This window comes from Nerophis ophidion, linkage group LG12 (genome assembly GCF_033978795.1).
Source record: "Nerophis ophidion isolate RoL-2023_Sa linkage group LG12, RoL_Noph_v1.0, whole genome shotgun sequence".
NCBI lineage: Eukaryota > Metazoa > Chordata > Actinopteri > Syngnathiformes > Syngnathidae > Nerophis > Nerophis ophidion.
Window position 1 is genome coordinate 38,433,247 of NC_084622.1, and position 25,448 is coordinate 38,458,694.

At 38.1% G+C, this 25,448-nt stretch overlaps 1 protein-coding gene across 5 annotated transcripts in view; it reads right to left on the reverse strand.

Annotated features, from left to right (window-relative positions):
• Positions 1-25,448, reverse strand: part of banp (BTG3 associated nuclear protein) — a 91,004-nt gene that overhangs the window by 37,374 nt on the left and 28,182 nt on the right. For all 5 annotated transcript variants that reach the window (XM_061917530.1, XM_061917531.1, XM_061917529.1 and 2 more), the window contains 2 exons: positions 21,005-21,076; positions 16,071-16,115 (listed from right to left, as the gene is read on the reverse strand). In XM_061917530.1, the coding sequence (XP_061773514.1) occupies positions 16,071-16,115; positions 21,005-21,076 (117 nt within the window). The remainder of the gene's footprint in view (positions 1-16,070; positions 16,116-21,004; positions 21,077-25,448) is intronic.

The window sequence follows — 25,448 nt, forward strand, 5'->3', positions numbered from 1 at the left end:
GTAAAGTGGAAAAGTGTTCTGTGGTCTGACGAGTTCACATTTCAAATTATATTTGGAAACTGTGGACGTGGTGTCCTCCGGAACAAAGAGGAAAATAACCATCCGGATTGTTATGGGCGTAAAGTTCAAAAGCCAGCATCTGTGATGGTATGGGGGCGTATTGGTGCCCAAGGCATGGGTAACTTACACATCTGTAAAGACACCATTAATGCTGAAAGGTACATACAGGTTTTGGAGCAACATATGTTGTCATCAAAGCAACGTTATCATGGACGCCCCTGCTTATTTCAGCAAGACAATGCCAAACCACGTGTTACAACAACATGGCTTTGTAGTATAAGAGTGCGGGTACTTTCCTGGCCCGCCTGCAGTCCAGACCTGTCTCCCCTTCGAAAATGTGTGGCGCATTATGAAGCGTAAAATACGACAAGATCCCGGACTGTTGAACGACTGAAGCTCTATATAAAACAAGAATGGGAAAGAATTCCACTTTGCAATGATTAGTTTCCTCAATTCCCAAACGTTTATTGAGTGTTGTTAAAAGAAAAGGTGATGTAACACAGTGGTGAACATGCCCTTTCCCAACTACTTTGGCACGTGTTGCAGGGATGAAATTCTAAGTTATTATTTGCAAAAAAAAAAAAAAAAAAAAAAAGTTAATGAGTTCGAACATCAAATATCTTGTCTTTGTAGTGCATTCAATTGAATATGGGTTGAAAATGATTTGCAAATCATTGTATTCCGTTTATATTTACATCTAACACAATTTCCCAACTCATATGGAAACAGGATTTGTAAGTTACCCATGCCTTGGGCACTAATACACCCCCATACCATCACAGATGCTTGCTTTTAAACTTTGCACCTATAACAATCCGAACGGTTATTTTCCTCTTTGTTCTGGAGGACACTACGTCTTCTGTTTCCAAATATAATTTGAAATGTGGACTCGTCAGACCACAGAACACCTTTCCACTTTGCATCAGTCCATCTTAGGTGAGCTCGAGCCCAGCCAGGCCGGCGGCATTTCAGGATATTGTTGATAAATGGGTTTGGCTTTGTATAGTAGAGTTTGTAGCAACTGACAGTGGTTTTATGAAGTGTTCCTGAGCCATGTGATGATATCCTTTACACAATGATGTCGGTTTTTGATGCAGTACCGCCTGAGCGATCAAAATTCCGTAATATCATCGCTTACGTGCAGTGATTTTTCCAGATTCCCTGAACTTTTTCATGATTTTACGGACCGTAGATAGTTAAATCCCTAAATTCCTTGCAATAGCTCGTTGAGAAATGTTCTTCTAAAACTGCTTGACAATTTGCTTACAAAGTGGTGACCCTCACCCCATCCTTTCTTGTGAATTACTTAGCATTTCATGGAAGCTGCTTTTATACCCAATCATGGCACCCAACTGTTCCCAATTAGCCTGCATACCTGTGGGATGTTCCATATAAGTGTTTGATGAGCATTCCTCTACTTTATCAGTATTTATTGCCACCTTTCCTAACTTCTTTGTCACGTGTTGCTGGCATCAAATTCTAAAGTTAATGATTATTTGCAAAAAAAAAAATGTTTATCAGTTTGAACATCAAATATGTTGTCTTTGTAGCATATTCAACTGAATATGGGTGAGAATTATTTGCAAATCATTGTATTCCGTCTATATTTAAATCTAACACAATTTCCCAACTCATATGGAAACGGGGTTTGTATATGGAAAAATATTTATTTATAGCCATTTTACTAGACATTACAAATTACATGATGGCATTGCGTTCACACCCCACTCCACAACCATTTTCCCCCAATGTAATGAATAAACGTGATTTAAATTTTTATAAAAAAATAATCCTAATTATTTAAGCAACAATCGTGCAGCTTTATTTGTGGGACTAGATCTCATATATGAACACAATTCTATCTATATGGACGAAAAGTGAAGTTACGTCTTATGTCCATAAGGTGCCATTTTGTACAATTTTCACATTTATTTTTTATTTGTTATTATTATTTCCTGCCATATTACATTGTTTATAATGCTTGTGTTGCTTTCATATGCACATTCAATTTGATACTTGAGGTACATACATACATTATAATTGTGTTGTGTGTGTGTTTTTTTTTAATAAAACTTAGTTAAAAGGTTTCAGTACATGTAGTTTTTGAAAATTGATCATATTTAAAATTACCGCGATAATGATAGCGGTAATGAGAAATGTTCATACTGTGACATCCCTAATGCCTCAAAAGTCAAACAAATTTAGAGTTCAATCACTCTTGTGACATCATATAACAGTACATATCCAGAAAGAAACCACAATGCTCCAAATGTGCTCTTACTCCACTTCCAGCTAGGGTCACACAGTATATCGGTACTAATCAATCAATCAATCAATGTTTACTTATATAACCCTAAATCACTAGTGTCTCAAAGGGCTGCACAAACCACAACACAAACCACTACGACATCCTCGGTAGGCCCACATAAGGGTAAGGAAAACTCACACCCAATGGGATGTCGGTGACAATGATGACTATGAGTACAACTGTCTTAATTTTTTAAAAAGGTACTATCATGCCTTGAAAATACGAGTACTTTATTTGATTGACATTATGCACGCTGTGGTGACAATACTAGCATACAAGCCACGGCGTATTTTAGTCGACAAGCAGAAACAGTGCAGAGAAAGAAGAGAGAGAATGGAGGTGTTTTGGCTTCAACATGAGTGGTGCATTAAAACATAGCAGGCTAGCTAGCGGCTAACGTCTTTCCGTAGTGTTTTAGCTACTTTTAAACCACTAATCCTCTCCGTCATGGCAACAAATGAACTATGGTTTTAACAAGTATCATCCATACAGGACGAGGAATAGCTAAACATGCTTCACTACACACCGTAGGAGGATAAAATAGCTAACCGCTAACAGCAAAGTAGCCCACCTGAATGTAAAAAAACAAAAGGGTGGATCTAAACTAGGGTTGTTCTGATATCAATATGCAATTTGATACTTTTCAACACTTTTTAAATTAAAGGGGACAACAAAAATGTAATTAATGGCTTTATTTTACCAGAAAATGTTATGATAAATTAAACATTTTTCTTTTTAAAATCAAATCATTTGGGCATTAAATAACGTTGTGAACAAACTAGACAACTTGTCTTTTAGTAGTAAGTTAAAAGTTAAAGTTAAAGTTAAAGTTTAAGTACCACTGATAGTTACACACACGGAATTACCTTAAAAAGGCAAACAAAAGCTTCCATTATGGCTGCTGACATGTGCAGTAACAGTGTGTCATTTCCGAATTGTAATATTTTGTCAAAATTATGAGCGACACGCGGTAGAAAATTGATGGCTGGATGGATGGATGGATGATTAATGTACTTGTTCATTTACTGTTAATATCTGGTTACTTTCTGTTTTAACTTTCCTTCTACACCTTTGTTAAAATTTAATAAACACATATTGTTCTGTTGTGTGGATACTTTACATATATTTTGGATACTAAAAATGTTGGTATCAATCTAATAAAAAGTAGTTACATGGTCAAACATTGGTCATACTTAAAGTTCTTCTGTGTCCAGGGATATATTTCATGGTTTAATAAACAATACAAAATCCAACACAGAAAAATTAAAAAAAATATCACAAAAAAAGATTTTGTGATAATAAAAAAATAGCAATGTAATCATTTACTATTGACTGTATAAAGCTTGTGTATTTGGTATCGTTAGTGTTTATAGCTTCACCTTTATCATTGGTTTTAAGCCGAAAGGCGTCCATTCTCCCTTGTCTGTCTCTACATTGTGTCTTCTTCTAAGTACTCTGTGCGTATGCGTTGTGACATGCGCCTCTACTCGTATTACCAGCAATGCCATGACGTGACAATGTCCATCCATCCATCATGTCAGGAAAAAAAAAAAAGGTCCAGTATTTTTTAGAGGCAATGTAGTACCATTTCTAATTCATTAGTACCACGGCATTTTAGTAGTACTGGTATACCGTACAATCCTGGTTTACACAAATATCGACTGTAACAAATTTAAGTACAAGAGCTGTTTATAGTTGATAAAACAATGATTACATTAATATTTTTTATCATCACAAAATATGTTTTCTTTTTTTATATAAATTTCGTTTATAAACTCCGGATATAGGTCCCTTGACACATGAGGACTTTAAATATGACCAATAAATGACCCTATAACTACTTGGCATCGGCTCAATATCACATTTATTGTATCACCCACAAGGTATGGAAAGTGTCCAAACAACAAAGGAATAAGTTCTTATAGATGCAACATGTTAAAATAGAAATTAACCCGACATTAAAAGTAAATGAACAAATAGATCATAATCCATTGTCTACCGCTTGTCTCTCATATTTTTGACAAAATAACAGAAGGAAATGACACAATATGTTACTGTATATGTCACCAGCCAAATTCAGAGCTCTTGTAACCTGTTTGCCTACTTACTACTAAAAGATACGTTTTCTTGTACGATAACCATGTTATTAAATGCCTAAGAGTGTTCTTTGATTGCAATAAGAAACACGTGTTTAATCAATCAATCAATCAATGTTTACTTATATAACCCTAAATCACTAGTGTCTCAAAGGGCTGCACAAACCATCACGACATCCTCGGTAGGCCCACATAAGGGCAAGGAAAACTCACACCCAGTGGGACATTGGTGACAATAATGACCCAGTGGGACGTCGGTGACAATGATGACTATGAGAACCTTAGCTTAGAGAGGAGGAAAGCAATGGATGTCGAGCGGATCTAACATGTGTTTAATGTATCAAAATATATTTTGTTAAACTAAAGCCAAAAATGCCATTTTTTTATGGTCTTCTTTATTTGAAAAAAAGTCTCAGAATACTAGTAACAAAATGTTTGATTCGGAACAACCCTATTTTCAATCAGAAGTTAACAATTCAACCAGCATCTCAGAACTGACTTCAGAGATTCCCCTGTAGGCCATCTTTGACAGGGACAATCTTGTTTTAATTATATAGCAAATTGTCAAAATATGTACCAATGTTTTTTATTTTATTTCACCCTTCATTTCTTGCTTTGATAGATTTGAGGGGGAAGCTTCAAGCCAGAAAGGATGAAAATAGTATAATGATTCCTTTGAGGTCAATATGGACACTTCCTAAACCATTTGAGCTGGAGAAAACTTTTTTTTCCAATTTTAGTTGGTATCTGGTACAGTAATGTTTTTGTCCTGTTATTCAAAGCTCAACTGGTCCCTGTATTTAATTATGAATGGCACAAAGCATTTCTTCCAGACAGTTTCTCTTTTTGGCTTTCCTCTCCACAGCTTTCCCCCTCTACCCCCTCCTCTTCACCAATCTCGTCTTTCATGTTTCAATCCCCCATTTGGTCTGCATCAGTGCAGCACAGTGGAAAAGGGAGTCGGCCACTCGATAAGAAGCTAGGACAGACAGGAAGTACAGTAAACGACTATATTATAGTTTCATTGGTCTGCTTCTATTTCTTCTGTTTTATAAAGAAATATTTTTGTATCCAATTTTGCTTTGACAACACAATTGTTACTGGCATTGACTGACAAAGACATTGATGCAAATCTTTGTAGATTGTGGAGTAATGAGCAGCTCGACAAGACCCATTAGAAAAGTTACAGCAAAATCCTTCTTACACATCAAATAAAAATGATAATTTTGGTAATCCTTACTATTGATGTGTTGGTCACACAAACCCTTTTTTTTTTTTTTTATCAAAAGGCATTACAAAAATCCTTTTGTCAGAACAGATGCATCATAGTGTGTGTATAGAGTAAACAAAAACACAGCTAAAAGTTAAATGTGTAAAACAGATGCAAAAAGGTTGACTATTATCTACAAAAGCCCAAAGAAACGTTACAAAGAATAAAGCATCACCAGAAACCATGCACACATACTGATGACTCTGATAGGTCCTGTGAATCCTGCTGTAAATAATCTGGGGTGATTTGGTGAGGCAATGACCCAGAAGCAGCTGATTTTTTAATGACTATGCTGAACACCTGACAATGCATGAAGTGCAGGAAGTGGAAGGTGCCATATAAGACAGGTGTCATAAAGGATATAGTAGAGCATAGGAGACAAAGATAAGACTGAAATGAGGGGGAGAAGAAATCTGCCCCAGGGAAAGCAACAGTGGAAGCGAACTCAATGTGATGAAGTGTGTGGGCTAGCTTACAAAAACATAGCCCCCACACTGCAAGACTACAAAAACAATGACATCATACATATAATGCTTGATGAAGGCCTCTCTGTAAACAAAAAAGGGGACATTTTGGTGAGTCTATGGGATTTAGTTTGATTAGTACTGTGTTTGTCCAAAGTTTTCTAAATGTAGTCCAAAACACATTTGAGCAATCATGATAAGGACAGCAATGTATCCAAATATTTTTATGTACATGTCATGTATTTACTTTTTTGTGATATATTTCTTGATGCCCTTTATGTACTTTCTGGCATTCTGATTTAAAGGGGCTCTACTAAACTAGTCTTACCTTTTGGTACCTGTTGGAAATCAAACCATGGAGGCATTGCGAAGATATTTATAAAACAATATTGCCTTCTTTCAAACTTGCTCTTAAGGAAGCCGTTTCAAATTTAAACCTTAAGTGACGCATTTTGCCTTCGTTTTGTCAGTGGATATCTCCATATATGGTAGCGTTTGTACCCTAAGAGCTTTGCGCGAGTCCGCTTTTATTAATCGAGTTGTAGTCCCAAAGTTGTAGTCAGTAAGTTCCTTATTTTACTCCATTCTTTTGTGGGGCAGACTGGCTTGTACATGCACATGCATGCTAATATCCTACGATGTTGCCATTTCTAATAAATAGTGTATAGTTCTAACTAATGTCTTTCAGTAGACTCAATATGGAAGCGCTAAAAAATTACAACACGGCTGACGGGGAAATACACAGTCGGAGGGTCTTGGCCTTGAAAACTTTGGCACGTAAATAAAGCCGCCAATAAAATGGTGCATTCTGAAGAGACAGAAATGTTCACCAAAGCACCACCATTACATGTTATGTTGACCACAATTAAATGTTTAAATGTAAAAAAAAATCATAAAATGCCCCCTTCAAGAGATAATCTGGGATCACTGCCTTACCATAATACTTGTTCTACAAGCTCAATGTGCAACAAGAGACTGAAAAAAGGTCCCTGTTATTTTGTTTTGGAACGGCCTATCATTGTACAAACTCAACTTAAGCGTTAAAAATAAAACACCCTGAAACTTCCAAAGGGCTTAAAGTCTTTTGTAGTTTTTTAGTTCTCACATCCTTGGACTAAATAGTGTCTGTCTGCGAGAACCAAAACCTTAATGTATTTAATGCATACGCAACCCGATTTACAGTCTTTACAGCATATAATCTTGATGTAGACGATTAAAAATGTAATGTGTTATAGTTTAAAACTTCGCATCAGCATAATCACGGTCGCAGGTTGAGAAAGATAGAAAGGACTGCAGCAGTTTGGTTCAACAAGCAGGTCAAATGAGGGCATTTCTATGTTTGCGTTTGAGACAGAAAAAAAAAGGCAGGATACTTGGGGAGAAAATCAATTAGTTGAAAACACACAAGTGGGCAATAAAATTTAACCATTTTCCTCTTCAAATCGAGACTCAAAACACATTTTTTTCTGACTGTCTGCTTAATCACTATAATTCGGCTCTTTGTTGTTGTTTCGTAACTAATGAGGTGACAGAGCTTTCGCCGCTGCTGCGCCCAAGCTCTGGAACAACCTACCTCTGAGTGTTAGACAAGCCTCCTCTCTTCCTGTTTTTAAATCTCTCTTAAAAACATACTTTTATTCCATGGCTTTTAACAATTCTAGCTGTCCACAGCGTTACTATTTGTGTCGATTTTTCATTCATCATTCAAAGCAATATTTATAAGTTTTACACTACAACAATTCTTACTTGATAAACCGTCCTATGTGTGATGTATGTAGGCGTGTTTTACCAGTGTCGGTCATCTTACCTTGATGAAAGTAATTACTTATAGAGTTACAAATTACTTCTAAAAAAAAATTGAATTAGTAACTCAGTTACCTCAATGTAGGAGTAATTAGTTACTCAGCAAAGTAACGGTGACATTTTTAATTTTATTTTATATGTTATCACGTTCGATAACACCTTTAACTTCTAATATGTTAATATTAACTAGGTGAAAGATAAAGACGATATATCCAGTATTGTAGAACATTTTGAATTCATCTGAACTCATTAGATTGCAGCTTGCCATATATATAGTTTCTCTCTGGCACTCATCGAGGGTGGACGCTCCCCTTTCCTCTCCCTTATCTCTCCTGCTTGCTTCTTTGTCTTGTCTTAACTTTCTTGTTGCATCTTTTTGCACTGCTCTCCAAATCTAAACATGGGAACTATTTAACTGGCCTCAACAAAATTGACAAGATCTTGGGTTTGGGTGAACCTGCTGTCGTGACGAAGCGGTTGTTGCTGGACACACGACAGAGTCTTGGGAGAAGAAGAAGTGCCGCGCGTGCCTGGTGACCCTTTTCTGTCGAGGACGTGAAGATATCTACCTATTCGGAATTATGACAACAGGATATCTGCTGATTGGAGTAAACGTTGCTCTGGTTTGTCGACAAATTGGAAGTTGCTGGCAGTCTTCAAAATACCCCAAAGCTGCCACAAATGATTGGAGGATGCGGGAAGAACTGTGGATCACATCGGACTGTCTACCCTGCAGTTTTTGAGGACCAGTCATAGACAATTTAGAGTGAAAAGCAAATTTTATTCTCACCCGCATACAAAACATTCTAACTTGGATTGTTTCCCTGGCTTCGAGACTCTCCCGAAGAACAGTGTGGCGAAGACACAACAAACTCCCTTCTTGTCTCTCATGGACACACATCTGTCGTTGTCGACTGCACAATACATCAAGGCCGCAGAACAGAGACACACTACGGGCTTACACACACACACATCCACAAAAATATGCGCCACACATACACACGCCACACCCCACACCCCAACCAAACGCCCTCGAAGCCAATCCCATAGGGGTGATGACTGGATGGTCAGCGCCTGAGAGCTGCGGCCTACCATAATGACCCTGAACTCCCTTCCCTCTTTTGCTAGATATCTCGAGATGTATGTTGTAATAAGTATATGTGCGTTGCTATGGAGGTTTTCTTCCCACTCAAGACTGGGCCCCCTTAGGAGCCCAGTCTAGATTGTATTTTTTTACTCATCCTTCCCCAGCGTTTACCTTTTTCCCATCTTTTTCGGGGTGCCTTAAGGCGACCCATCAGCGTTCTTGTTCTGTAACCCTGTACACTGTTTGTTTGTCTAATCTTGAACAGGTTTATGCAGAAAAAAGTTTCATTGTACTTGTGCAATGACAATAAATACCTACCTACCTATGCATAAAAATTAAAATGTAAAAAAAGTAATTATTCCGTAAAGTAACAACAATAAATATTGAAAGTACAAAACCCATTAGGTATCAAAAGTGTAATCTTAGGTAAAAAGACACAAAAAAACATTAGGCCTTTAAAGTACCAGTAGAGTGGCAAAAACAAGTTGATTTGATATGCTTAATTGTGTTTCATTGTATTCAATAAATCATATCCGTTTGTATTTACAATCCGCAAAGAATGTGAAAATACCATCTGAACATCATAAAATGCCACAAACTGAGTCAGCCATTTTAAATATTCCCCTTCCAATATCTTCTGCAATTTAGATTCTACGTTACTGGAGTGATGCTTTTGCACTCTGACATTATCATCAGATCCGTCATACTTGAAAAGTGCAAAAATTGGAAAGTGATCCTAATGTAAGACAAGAATACATACGCTTAGCTTTTTTTAAAACATGCATTCGAAACCGTAAATAGCTAACAATTGAGTCAACAGATCGAGGATCCTTGATCTATTGACCAATAAAACGGAATCTGTTTCTAAAAAAAAATGTTAAACACAGAATATCACAGATATTGACATAAATGTGACTGAAATGCTGTCATTTTGAAAAACAACAACATTTGTTTGGTAAAATAATGTGTCCAGTACCGCTCAAACAGCCACGATACACTCAACCGCATCTTCCAGAACTAAACAATGTTGAGACAACTACTCCACACAATGACTAAACTATGACACTAAATTTACAAGAACAATCCATACACCCACAACACATCTCATCTGTGTTTGTTGTTGTAAACATCATCACCAATGTAAGATCAATGTACACAGAGCAACACAGTAGCAACTTAAAAGTGTTTTTTAATTTTTTAAACAGCCTCAAGTCGTCCCCCAAAATTTCAAGCTCAGAACAGCTCCGCTCTTCAACGTTCACAATAACTGCGCTGTGCGCAACATTTGATATGACTGCGCTAACAGCTAGCGGGGTGTATAATATAGCCAAGAGTCATAGATGCATGGCATTGTGGGTAATTCTTATGTTGCGTTTATAATGTGTTACAGAGCCGATGTTCTCCAGAAATGTGTTTGGTGTGGGTTCACAGAGTGTGGCACATATTAGTAAGAGTGTTAAACTTGTTTTATATCACAACCATCAGTGTGATCTGTATGGCTGTGGAACAAGACTCCTTGTTTACACATAGTAAAAGTGAAAAAAAACTCCTCCATCATTTTGTAAATGATGACAGGGGAAGCGTCACTCGTGAAGGTCACAAATTTGACCCGGCGATAAAAGTAAGCATGCGCTAATAACTTTGTGGAGCGAGTTTGACCCGGCAGTAATTCAAGGCAGGCCCATATTACATGCCCGGCGGCTATTGAGTGAATTACGGTAGGTTTAATAGTGAAAAACAAATTAAAAAAATTTAAATGAGGGACAAGCGGTAGAAAATGGAATCACAGACATCGGAAAAACTAGATTTTTTTTATTTTTGTATTGCAATGCTCATTTAAATTTATTGTTGATACTATCACTGTTATTTTACTTGTTTATTCATTACTAATTTATATCAGGTTGTTATATTTTCATCTGAATTTTGGTAGTACAACATATACTTGTGTTTTCAAAATAATAATCATGTTATTATTGGTGATTTCAATCCATCCATCTACTTTCTAACACTTGTTCCTCATGGGGTCACGGGGGTTGCTGGAATCACGATTGTAATTTTTTCCAATAATCGTCCAGCACTAATTTGCATGAAAATACACATCTAGCCGGTAGCCGCCTCTGTGACCAAATATACATTAAGTATCGGTCAGAGGTGGTTGGCATTGAAAAGCATTAATTGGCAGGGTCTGATCTCGTACTTTTTTTTTGCAAAACTACTGTTTGGCACATCCCTAACAGATCCATAATTACAACAAAGTGGCAAATGCATCCAATAAAACATGTAAGGAACCAACTTTAGTGTAATAAAGTTTAAAGATTGGAGAATAGAAGTATCAAATTGGCAATTTTCCATTTGTTTTAGCGATCATAAGGAAATCAATTGCAATGATGCACACATGCATTTACTGCATTTAACCTCAGTTTGCTTTGTCCAAAAAAAAAAAGCTTGCTAATGCCTGTCGCGTAGGGCACCTGTCCGAACAAAATAACACATTGAACAGCAAGACAGCCAGCGTGAGAGAAGGCTTCCTTCCCAAAAGCCTTGCCTCTGGACAAACATATTGAAACACTGCAATTGAAATAATGTGTTTTTTCAGGTCCATATACAGGCTGCAATAGTCATGCACAGGCCAGGTCCCCACTGACTAAGATCTGTTTGACTGCGTGTCTGTCTGTCTGTGGTCAGATGCAAGTTTTTGCTGGAGTGCAGTGAACAAGACAAAGTATTCAAAGAACATTTTATAAAATAACAGAAGGAGAAAATCCCTAAGTTTATAATCATCATTTCTATTGCGGAAAATAAACTGTAATTCTTTGCATCTTTGCGTTATCACTGCAAGACGGGAGGACAAGGCTAAACATGTTATACACTGACGAACAGAAAGCAGGAGCAGGCATGCTAATCGCTAACCTCGCGCCAAAATTGGCTTGAAAAAAGAGATGAAATTAGTTCTTAGTAAAGTATGAGAAGTTTAGATGGAACTATGTTACAGCAGAAAGTAAGCAGGAGGGCTGTAAATCTTTGGGCAGCACATGATATAATTTGCTTCTAGATTTTTTAAAAGGTTCTATATTCAAACTCAATAGTTTTTCATAACATTGATTGTCGGTTCTATGATAAATTACATTCCTCCATAAAACAAACAGCTGTGATACATTTCTATACGACTAGAAAACTGGTTTTGTTTAGTAAAATTATATCCCAAAATTTAAAGAAATCAAATACAAATAGGTCAACAAGAGAAGTATCCCAGAATTCTCTTTTCTAAGCAAATCTGTACAGCAGAGATGGGCATCTACATCAACAATATGAGTTGCCTGAGTAGCTAAAGACAGATTGAAAACATTTTATTTGTTTGTTTTTTAAATCTGTATTGGATTTTTTTAATCGAATAAGAATCCTTCCAAATAAGAATCGCAGTTTACTCTTAAATCGATTATTTTTTACCTTACACCAGTAGTAAGCAGGTATTACCAGGAAACTAACAAGTACCGTAAGATCAAGGGTGATGGGTCAAATGAAGAGAATAATTTCAAAAATGCAGAGAATAATTTCACCACATCGAGTGTGTGTGTGAAAGTACCACAGTACTAATGAATTAAAAAGGTATATATTCTGTCATTGAAAAATATTGGTTCCTTGTTTTTTCATCAACATGAGGCGCGCCATGGTAACATTGTTGGTATATGGGCTTTGGCGTATGTTAGTCAACACACACAAACAGCACGTGCGAGCAGAAAAAGAGTGTGAAGACAGAAGAGGGAGAATGGACGTATTTTGGTTTAAAAACTAACAAAGTAAAAAGAGCTATAATAACTGAAGCGCTGCTCTGCAAGCAGCGCTTTAAAACCTAGATAGCTAGCAGCAAGTAGCTGGCTAGCGGCTAACATCTCTCCGTAATGTTTTAGCTACTTCTATATAATAATGGATTAGATTTATATCGCGCTTTTCTATTATTAGAAACTCAAAGCGCTCACAGAGAAGTGGGAACCCATCATTCATTCACACCTGGTGGTGGTAAGCTACATCAGTAGCCACAGCTGCCCTGGGGTAGACTGACGGAAGCGTGGCTGCCAGTTTGCGCCTACGGCCCCTCCGACCACCACCAATCATCCATTCATCATTCATTCACCAGTGTGAGCGGCACCGGGGGTAAAGGGTGTAGTGTCCTGCCCAAGGACACAACCGCAGTGATTTGGATGTCATTAGGCGGAGAGCGAACCTGCAACCCTCAGGTTTCTGGCACGGTCGCTCTACCCACTATGACATGCCGCCCCAATATCACTAATCCTCACCTCCATGGTGAAAGATAAATTAAGTTTCTTGTAAATATCATCCCTCCAGGACAAGGGTTAGCAAAACATGCTTTATTACCCACCGTAGGATGATATAACAGCTAACTGCTAAAAAGCTAATGCTCCTGAATATAAACAAAAGGGTGGCTCTATACAAATACAGTGGGGCAAAAAAAGTATTTAGTCAATCACCAATTGTGCACGTTTACATACTTGAAAAGATGAGAGGTCTGGAATTTTCATCATTGGTATTCCTCTACTATGAGATAAAATGAGAAAAAAAAATCCAGAAAATACAATTTTAATTATGGTGGAAATTAAGTATTTGGTAAATAATAAAAGTTAATCTCACTACTTTGTTATATACTTTTTGTTGGCAATGACAAAGGTCAAACGTTTTCTGTGGGTTTTCACAAGGTTTTCATACACTGCTGCTGGTATTTTGGCCCATTCCTCCATGCAGACCTCCTCGACAGAAGTGATGTTTTGGGGCTGTCGCCGGGCAACACAGACTTTCAACTACCTCCAAAGATTTTCTATGGGGTTGAGATCTGGAGACTGGCTCTGCCACTCCAGGACCTTGAAATGTTTCTTACAAAGCCACTCCTTCGTTGCCCGGGCGGTATGTTTAGGGTCATTGTAATGCTGTAAGACCCAGCAACATTTATTCTTCAATGCACTTGATGATGGAAGGAGGTTTAAGCTCAAAATATCACGATACATGGCCTCATTCTTTCGTTCCCATACACGGATCAGTCGTCTTGGTCCCTTTGCAGAAAAACAGCTCCAAAACTTAATGTTTGCACCCCATGCTTCACAGTAGGTATGGTGTTCTTTGGATGCAACTCAGCATTCTTCCTCCTCCAAACATGACAAGTTGAGTTTTTATCAAAAAGTTTTATTTTGATTTCATCGGACCATATGCCATTCTCCCAATACTCTTCTGGATCATCCAAATGCTCTCTAGCAAACTTCAGACGGGCCTGAACATGTACTGGCTCAAGCAGGGGGAAACGTCTGGCACTGTAGGATTTGAGTCCCTGGTGGTGCAGTGTGTTACTGATGGTAGCCTTTGTTACTTTGGTCCCAGCTCTCTGCGGGTCATTCACTAGGTCCCCCCGTATGATTCTGGGATTTTTGTTCACCGTTCTTGTGATCATTTTGACCCCACAGTTTGAGATCTTGTGTGGATCCCCAAATCGAAGGAGATCATAAGTGGTCTTGCATGTCTTGAATTTTCTAATAATTGCTCCCACAGTTAATTTCTTCACACCAAGCCAATTAACTATTGTAGATTCAGTCTTCCCAGCCTGGTGCAGGACTACAATTTTGTTTCTGGTGTCTAGTGACAGCTCTTTGGTCTTGGCCATAGTGGAGTTTGGAGTGTGACTGTTAGAGGTTGTGGACAGGTGTCTTTTATACTGCTAACGAGGCCAAGTGTCATTAGTACAGGTAACGTAGGACAGAGAAGCCTCTTAAAGAAGTTACAGGTCTGTGAAAGCCAAAAATCTTGCTTGTTCTATTTTACAGAGGAATTTACAAATTAATTAGGAATCCTACAATGTGATTTTCTGGATTAATTTCCCCCATTCGGTCTCTCACAGTTGAACTGAACCTATGATGTAAATTACAGGCCTCTCATCTTTTTAAGTAGGAGAACTTGCACAATTGGTGGCTGACTAAATACTTGTTTGCCCCACTGTATATTGGCAACAAGTAAAAGAGCTGTATCTAGTTAATACTACAATGATTACATCAATATTTTACTATCACAAAATATTTTAGAATTTTCTTAATTGTTTATAAACTCAGATTGTACATCTCTGGGAACAGAGCATGAACATTGATGACCCTAAAACTACTTGGTATTGGATCGATACCCAAATTTGTAGTTTGGCTATATTACTAGGGTTTAGGCATTTACATTTTTTGTGAAGTGAAGTGAAATGTGAGGAAAACATCCATTTTCTACGCGCTTGTCTTCCAAGAACCATTAAAATGGAATTCATTACAATTTTAAATTTGTCATTAAAAGATCAGCAAATATCAGTGAAATATTGTCTGGATTATCAAGTATTATTAGCAATATTGTTATTACGCCATTACAGGATGAGCTGTGAAACATCTACTATACATCACTATCTTCCATTACATTATGCCCACTGACACTGGGACAGTTGTTTCATACCATGCTGAAGCCCCATTAGGCCTGCCTCCCTGTTCCCTGCATCATTCTGGCCTTAACCATTCCACTGCATTGCTGCAGTGCTGTACAGTACTACCGCGTCTATTCTTCTACACTTCTATTTTGTAATAAATGTTGGTCCACTCATGTATTTCGATTTCACTTTCACTACTAGAATCACTACTACTTGATTTGAAACATCTAACATCATCCTCTGACACAGGAAGCAGCCTATCAACAATAAGAACCTAAACAATTGTATATTTTAGTTCAGCCTTGATAGAGTTGGATAGTTTTTTATTAATGTTTATTATTATGAAGACCTGTGATGAACATACATTTGCCATGCCTTTGCCGTTTTACAAACATGTTAAAGTCCTGTTTGTGTTTGAATGAAGACCAACTCTGAGTTCCAGCATAAAGGAGTGTCAGTAACTGAGTACATACAAAAGCACCCACGGTTGTTCACTACTCTGCCCCCCATTTAATTTGATGTTCTTACCTGTCCATCTTGACCAACATGCACCTGGTGGATCTGGAGGTTCCCCTAAAAGGCAAAAATAGTGTGTCAAGTCAGAAGCTATAAGATATCCATCATGAGAGTCCTCAGAGTGAAAATACAGCCTCTAAGTCATGCAACTTGATAAGATCCGACATAACACAGCAAATTACATCCTAATCATAGGGGGTTTGAAAGAGGCACCTGAGCATGTTTCCCATGTTAACTTTAAGGTGCTGATGATGAGCCACTAAAAATACAAAGGATTAAGTTTGTTGTTTATTCTGAAACATCATCAATAGATTAGGAAATTGCTAAATTACAGTAGTAATATCGATATCACAGGCACAGCTTTTGTATGGATTCTCAGCGTGCAGTTGCCATGGCACTATATAACATATACATCAGTGTTACTATACACTGTATATACAGTACCAATGTATTCTGTCATGTCTACTTACAACATGGCAAAAGAAAGACAGAACGTCCTTTGCACACATCACATGAGTCTAACTGCAATGTAAAGAGCATTGTAAAAGCACACCAACAATGCCATAAACAGCACTGCCCAAGATTGCGCATATGTGCCATATTCAAACATGTCTCAAATTACCACCGTTTTTTCTCGCTAATTGCATGTTATGTGATTGCATCAGTCTAAGATGTCATATTGGAGATTTTTCTAATCTCGCAAACAACTTATTTTCCTTTTCAAGCAAGCTAAAATGCAGTGTCTTGGTGGAAAGGGGTCTGTTGAGAATGAAACATTCTATGTGAACGGCGGTTGGAAGATGTAGGTTTCTGTTGCTAAGCTTTGAACTCTAGAAAACAAACATAATCATGAAATAGGAAGGGGAGAGGAGAAAAGAAAATCTGACATCAGGCAGTAAAGACTTAAAAAGCTTTTCTGCCTTCGATACGCCTTGTCCCTCTCACTCAGCTTCCTACTCTCCGTGAAAATTTGAGTCCAAAATGTGAAAAATACGTGGTCAAAGTGTCAATGACTTCTGCTTAAATATCAAGCTGTAATGCATGTGCTGAACATCAAATACTATGTGATTACAGTTGTGTGTTTACATAGACTGGCGCCTTGAAATAAACCTCTCCCCAAATACCTGACAAAGTCATCTACAGTGATGCTAATGCAAAAATTACTCTTCAGTTGCCAGAAAGTTTGGTATTTAATTTCATCTGGCAGGTCAGTGCTGTTAGCGCATGCAGTGACGCCTGGTGGGGGACACCAGACATCTGGGATTTACATGAAAACAAAAGTTGTAACTCCATGAAAAAGTAGGCGGGTATACAAACACGAAGGCATTCGAAGAGCAACATCTGTTTTTGTTCAAATTCACTAATGACTTTAATAGTCAGCTATTATTTAAGTGCTTTACTTAGACGTACTGTACTAACAGAAGGCACATACTTGCTGGATATGCAATTGTATAACTTTCATTAAACTATAATTTGTCACCCAACACTGAAAGCTACAACTAAAATGACATACCAGCAATAAGTGCAGTAGTGGTGCCAAAATGTATTGGTTATCATTGCGTATGTAGTTTTTAAATTATAAATACAGTCGTCCCCAGTATTTGCTGTTAATTGGTTCGGAAATTGACTGCGACATATAAAAATTTCTGCAAACTAGAAATCAGTAATCATAAATTCAATATTCCCATTGCCGGAGCATTCAAAAACTTGTTTACAACCTTCTAAATGTCTTTTAATATTATGAAGGCACCATAGACATGAAATAACACCCTTTAGTAACCTTTACACTTTTTTAATTCTGCTGGTTGAGGCTTAGCCAATCAGTGGACATGATACTGAATAGCGTGTTATGATTGATTTAGTCTCCTTCTGCAGCAAATGTTACTGTAGTATTAACATTTTTATTTTTTATAGTAACTCTTTATGCTGGAAATTACCCCAAAAAACGGTAGAATAAAAATATTACAAAAATATGCAATGTGTCGAAGCCACAAAATTTGAAGCACGAGGTGGCGAGGAATGACTGTATATTATATATTTTTTCTGAAGGTCACACAGAAAAACAAAAATGGTAAAGTTACAAGATTAAAGTTGTACTATTAGAATAATAAAGCCATAATATTATGATAATGAAGATAAAATATACAAACTAAAGTAAATAATCTTCAGTGATAGCCAAAAATGTTGGAAGTGACTTGTTGCTTCATTTTTCTTGTGTGGTCCAAAAAAAGTTTTTTTGCCAGAATTTAACAAACATGTTTAAAATATTCCTTAAAAATACTGTGGCAGCCGAATTATTTTGGGCAGAAAATTCAAATTAGTGCTCAAATTTCAAGCCATGGCTGCAACAATAAGAAATATTAATTGTAACATTATGTTGATAAAAGTTGTAATTTTTCATTTTAAAGGTTGAATGTAAAATGTTACCATAAACAATGAAATGAAACACTGACATCTATTTATGAAGACCTGACTAAACATTTAACACAACAAAAGAGGCCAACTCACTTTGTGTATTTCTCTGCCACAAAAAAGACAAACACTAGCACAATCACAGTAAAATGCACCGGTAGAAATGTAATTATGGCAGCACATCACAATAAATGTTAACTACAGCAGAAATATTTTTTTTCTAGATAGCATTATCATACAAACACATAACTATGTAGCTTGTTGTTCCCAAATGTTGCTTCTTAATATACCTTATACAGATATCAAAGCAGACTTGAACGCAGCACATATTAATGTATCTACTGTATATCAATAGTGATGTCAGATGTACAGTGACGTAAACATTGTTTAAAATCAGTGCGCACTTAAATGGAGCCCAGGAAACACCATGAGTGGCTACCGCTCCACAAAATTAAACGAACAACCGTAAGTAAATTCATTTATGTTCAAATGTTAAATAAGGTTGAAAAACATGAGGCAATGTCAGACATTTTTTGTAATATAAATCAAAAAGCTCCCTTTTACAGTTGTGACCAAAATTATTCAACCCTCACACAATTTTGGTGTTTTAGCAAGTTGGACATTTATTCCGTATTTTGTTTATAGTCATATCAAATAAAGATGTGTCAAATAGACAAATGCAACTTAAATTGTAACACTGTATTTTACAAAATTCCAAAAAAGGAAATTTTTCTTAATATCTCATTGACAAAATGATTCAACCCCTTGAGGATCATAACTCTTAAGAACAGAATTTGAATAAGGTATTTTCAATCAGGTGTTGAAAACACCTGTAGATGTGATTAGAACCATAACGAACAACAATAAAACTGATTGAAAAAGAGTGTGACGCTCAGTTTCTTGTAGATGGTCAATGGTGTAGTTGCAACATGGTGAAGTCCAGGGAGTGGTCAAAGAAGTCAAGAGAAGAGGTAATTTCTCTTCATAAGAAAAGATATGGATATAAGAAAATAGCAAACACATTACACATTCCAAGACACAGTTGGGAGCATAATTCGCAAGTTTAAAGATAAAGGCACAGTGGAAACACTACCTGGGCGTGGTAGAAAGAGGATGCTGTGTGTGTACAGTGGTGAAAAACTCCCGGGTAAAAGCTGAGGAACTACAACAGGACATTGCAGAGGGGGGAACGCAGGTTTCGTACCTGACAATAAGGCGCGTACTACGAGATGAAGGTCTCCATGCCAGAATTCCCAGGCGCACCCCACTTCTGACTACCAGGCACAAGGAAAATAGACTCCAGTACGCCAAAAATCATCTGGGCAAACCCCAAAGGTTTTGGGAAACTGTTCTATGGAGTGATGAGACAAAATTGGAACTCTTTGGACCTATGAATTAACGTTATGTCTGGGGGAGAAAAAAATTAAGCTTACAAAGAGAACACCACCTGTGTTAAGCATGGTGGGGGGTCAATCATGCTCTGGGGCTGTTTCTCTGCCTCAGGTACCGGGAATCTACAGCGCGTTCAAAGCATCATGAATTCTATTTCCTACCAGGATATATTAGCTGAAAATGTCATGAAGTCAATGACGAAGCTGAGGCTTGGGAGACGTTGGACCTTCCAACAGGACAACGATCCCAAGCATACCTCCAAATCAACACCAGAGTGGTTGCAGAAGATGGGCTGGAAGACTCTGGAGTGGCCTTCACAGTCGCCAAACCTAAATCCTATACAAAACCTGTGGTGGGACTTGAAGAAGGCAGTTGCAGCACGCAAGCCCATTCCTCTTGGCCTTTGCCCAAGAGGAATGGGCTAAAATACCTGTAGATCGTTGCAGGAAGCAACGGTTATGTATCACGTTTGAAGGATGTAATGACAGCCAAAGGGTGTTCTACTAAGTACTAAAGATGCATGTAACTAGGGGGTTGAATAATTTTGTCAATGAAATATTAAGAAAAATGCCCTTTTTTGGTATTTTGTAAAATACAGTGTAACAATTTAAGTTGCATTTGTCTATTTGACACATCTTTATTTGATATGACTATAAACAAAATACGGAAAAAATGTCAAACTTGCTAAAACACCAAAATTGTGTGGGGGTTGAATCATTTTGATCACAACTGTACCCGTGCAGACACAAACAGAGTTTTGCATCATGGCTGAGCATGCTAATTAGACGATGGCATAATTTTGCCTCCCGCAACCCATTGTTACAAATACATAACATTTCTTTATACTTGTTTATGCTTGTAATATATCTTTTCCCTCAAAAAATGCCAACTTCATTTTTGAAATGTTTGTTTTCTTATTATTGTGGCACTTTATGCTTTTTTTTAAATTTACAGTATACAATCATATTGGTTTTATTTATTATTTAACCAAATGAAATGTTTGTTTCAGTCACTTCAACGGTTAATGTGACATGTATATTGGAAATTAAATAAATGTGTTTTTCTTCTCTCTGCACATTAGGGTAGGATAACATACTGGAAATGATTTTTCCTCACACTCCCAACTACAAATGTAGACTTACCTCACTGTCCTGTGTGATCTGCACCTCCTCTCCTTGAGGCACCTGGGCAATGTGCAACTGGCCTTGTGGAATCTGTAAAAGACACGAGGAGGTAAGAACATGAAATAAATGTTATTAAAATATTCTAGACAGCAGGTAAGCTGTTATGGGGTCACTGTGTTAGAGGGTAAATTCACGTAAGATATTTAACTGATCAAGCAGACAAACAATGTCAACTTAGCAAAAGGGCTTTTTCATTCATGTTTTACCTTAGCTTATAAAGATGTCAGTGTAACAACACAGGCTACTGAAAAGATGGCTACTGAAATGCTCGATTATGCTATCAGGGAACTCTCCTGAAGGAATCAACAAAGTACTATCCATCGATCTATCTATCTATCTATGTTTTAAGAAACGTTTTCAATTTCCAGCTCTTAGTGTCAATTTGTTAATAAAAGACTGTGCGCAAAAAGGCTCAGAATCAATCAATCAATCAATGTTCATTTATATAGCCCTAAATCACTAGTGTCTCAAAGGGCTGCACAAACCACCACACAAACCACTACGACATCCTCGGTAGGCCCAATAAGGCAAGGAAAACTCACACCCAGTGGGACGTCGGTAAGACAATGAGGACTATGAGAACCTTGGAGAGGACCACAAATATGTGGGCAACCCCCCCCTAGAATAAGGTGGTATATGGCACTCCTTCTCAAAAATTAAATGTACATATGTTGGTGTCAGACCAGTTGTTTGCACGCAACCACAGAAAAGTGCCATGACCTCTAGTTACAATATCTTTGTGGAACAATTTAGTCAAACATATAAACAAGAGCTATGCAACTACAATTGGAAAGCCAATGCAAATGATCAAATATCCCCTCAATTTGTGCCATGCCAAGGAAAAGTACATACATGCATGAGAAGGAAGAGACAGAAATGCGTGTGAGAAGGAGATGAGAGGGGGGGAGAATTTATTGAAAGCATAAACACTTCATGCCGCACACCTGGTCTGAGGGGTATTGATGCTTACAACCAAAGCTTCATAAAAATCCAAGGAGGAACACCGAATTTCCATATGGAACTCAATACAGATCACAACATGTGTTTATCCGTCATTGAATAATTAAAACAAACAAAAACAAACAATGTAAATGTTTATCTGTAATTGAACAAAATAAGTGGCTTCTAAAAAAAACGAACAAAAAAAAACAATGTACATTTCAAAATGATTCGAAATTAAACAATTTGATCACAGTGTAATCTATAAACTCAGAGATTGACAAATTGACATGTTTATAATCTGATGTCAGCATCACTTTGCAAACTGTTGTTTGGAGAAGATCAAGTCCATGGTCATATCATGATACCACCTCCAAACAACAGCTGGACAATAGAGCAACATAAGAGGTCAACAGGTGCTATGTTCATGTATTCATGTTTTTAATTAAACATAAATTCAATATAAAAGCAATGTCAATGAACAGAATGCCTTAGAGCAGGGGTGTCAAACTCAAATACAGAGTGGGCCAAAATTTAAAACTGAACAAAGCCACGGGCCAAGGTTGAACAAATTAACCTTTTAATAGGGAACCAAACAAGTTTTGCATTGAATACTGAACAAGCAAGGCTTGTATAACTTTATAGTGACATGTAAAATCGAGTTTTAAATAATAATAATAATAATTAAAAAATATCAATGACATATCAAATAAAATTTAAATAAAAATTGAATGCCTCTTTGTTATTAGCAGCCCTCTGAGGTAAATATCAAAATAAACTTTTTCCACAGGCTAAAAATAAATTTGCAAATAAAACAACAATAATGAATGAATCAAACATTCAAGCCTTGAAGTAGCAAGAGAAAATGCATGAGTAAAACATTATTTATTGCTTGGGGGAGGGGGGGGGGGGGGGTATATTGTAGTGTCCCGGAAGAGTTAGTGCTGCAAGGGGTTCTGGGTATTTGTTCTGTTGTGTTTATGTTGTGTTACGGTGCGGATGTTCTCCCGAACTGTGTTTATTATTCTTGTTTGGTGTGGGTTCACAGTTTGGTGCATATATTTGTAAGATTGTTAAAGTTGTTTATACAGCCACCCTCAGTTTGACCTGTATGGCTGTTGAACAAGTATGCATTGCATTCACTTGTGTGCGTGTGTGTGTAAAAGCAGCATATATTATGTGACTGGGTTGGCATGCTATTTCTATGTAGGAAAAGCTGACGAGACGACAGGTTGTAGAGGACGCTAAAGGCAGTGCCGTTGAGGCACGTCCCAAATATTGTCGTCCGGGTGGAAACAGGGAAAAATTTGGGAGAATGGTTACCCCGGAAGATTTTCGGGAGGGGCACTGAAGTTTGGGAGTCCGGGAAAATCGGGAGGGTTGGCATGTATGAGTATAATACCGGAGGGCCAGCTCTAATGTTAATTTCATATTGCCTGAAGGGCCAAATTAAATTACAGGGCGGGCCAAATTTGGCCCGCGGGCCAGAGTTTGACACCCATGCCTTAGAGGGTACATATTATGCAAAACCAACTTTTCTTACCTATTGGTAGCTGTTTTTGTGTATTGAGAATCTGCATCAGTCCCAAAATATGTACATAAAAACATGGAGGCATGGCAGAGATTCATAAAATACTTTCTCCAAACAAGCCCGATTGGAATTTGCCTCATCTGTGACGTTTTTCCCATTGGTGATGTCAGTGGCTTTTTCCCAATATAGTTAAGTTTTAACCAAAGATCTTTGCACAAGTCCACCATTGTAGTCTGACGCTGAAGTTAAACGGCTAATTTTTCTCTATCCTCTTGTTGTGGGGCAGACTGGCTCGTACATGCACATGCATCCTCCGCTGTTGCCATTTCTAATACAAAGTAGTGTACAGTTATAACGTACAGTGCATCTGGGAAGAATTAACAGCGCTTCACTTTTTTCCCATTTTGTTATGTTACAGCCTTATTCCAAAATTGAATACATTTCTTTGTGTCCTCAAAACTCTACACACAATACTTCATAATGACAATGTTAAGACGTATTTTAGAGCTTTTTGAAATGTATTAAAAAATATATTTTTAATCGCAAGTTCTTAAGTACTTTGCTGATATACTTTTTGGCAGAAATAAAAGATTCAAGTCTTTTTGAATACAATGCCACAAGTTTGGAACACATATCTTTTGGGCAGTTTTCACACAGTTTCTTCGCCAATTCCTCTAAGCAGCAACTGGCTGGGCCACTTAAGGACATTTACAGATTTGTCCTGAAGCCTTTCCGTTGATGTCTTGGCTGTGTGCTTAGGGTCGTTATCCAGCTGAAAAATTAACCGTTGCCCCCGTCTGAGTTTAAGAGCGTTATGGAGCAGGTTCTTATCCAGGATGTCTCTGTACATTGCTGCATTCATCTATCCCTCTACTTGACTATTCTCCCAGTTCCTGCCGCTGAAAAACATCTCCATAGCATGATGCTGCCACCACCATGCTTTACTGTATGGATGGTATTAGCCTAGATCAGGGGTAGGGAACCTACGGCTCTAGACCCAGATGTGGCTCTTTTGATAACTGCATCTGGCTCTCAGATAAATCTTATCTGACATTGCTTAACACGATAAGTAATGAATAATTCCGCTGGTAATCACAGTGTTAAAAATGACGTTCAAATTGTATAACATTGTCATTCATTTTAATCCAACCATACATTTTCTATCCCACCTGTTCAAGAAGTTGCAATAATATGAAGAAGTATTATATTTACTCCTCTCATATATATTATATATACTCCTCTCTGAGCTGCCACCTTATCGTGGTAGAGGAGTTTGCGTGTCCCAATGATCCTAGGAGCTATGTTGTCCGGGGGCTTTATGCCCCCTGGTAGGGTCTCCCAAGGCAAACAGGTTCTAGGTGAGGGATCAGACAAAGAGCAGCTCGAAGACCTCTATGAAGAAGACAAAACATGGACCCAGATTTCCCTCGCCCGGACGCGGGTCACCGGGGCCCCCCTCTGGAGCCAGGCCCGGAGGTGGGGCACGACGGCGAGCGCCTGGTGGCTGGGCCTGTTCCCATGGGTCCCGGCAGGGCATAGCCCGAAAAGGCAACGTGGGTCACCCCTCCAATGGGCTCACCACCCATAGCAGGGGCCATAGAGGTCGGGTGCAATGTGAGGTGGGCGGCGGCCGAAGGCAGGGCACTTGGCGGTCCGATCCTCGGCTACAGAAGCTAGCTCTTGGGACGTGGAACGTCACCTCATTGGGGGGGAAAGAGCCTGAGGTAGTGCGCGAAGTCGAGAAGTTCCGGCTGGATATAGTCGGACTCACTTCGACGCACAGCTAGGGCTCTGGAACCACTTCTCTCGAGAGGGACTGGACCCTCTTCCACTCTGGCGTTGCCAACAGTGAGAGGCGACGGAATGGGGTGGCAATTCTGGTCGCCCCCCGGCTTAAAGCCTGCACGTTGGAGTTCAACCCAGTGGACGAAA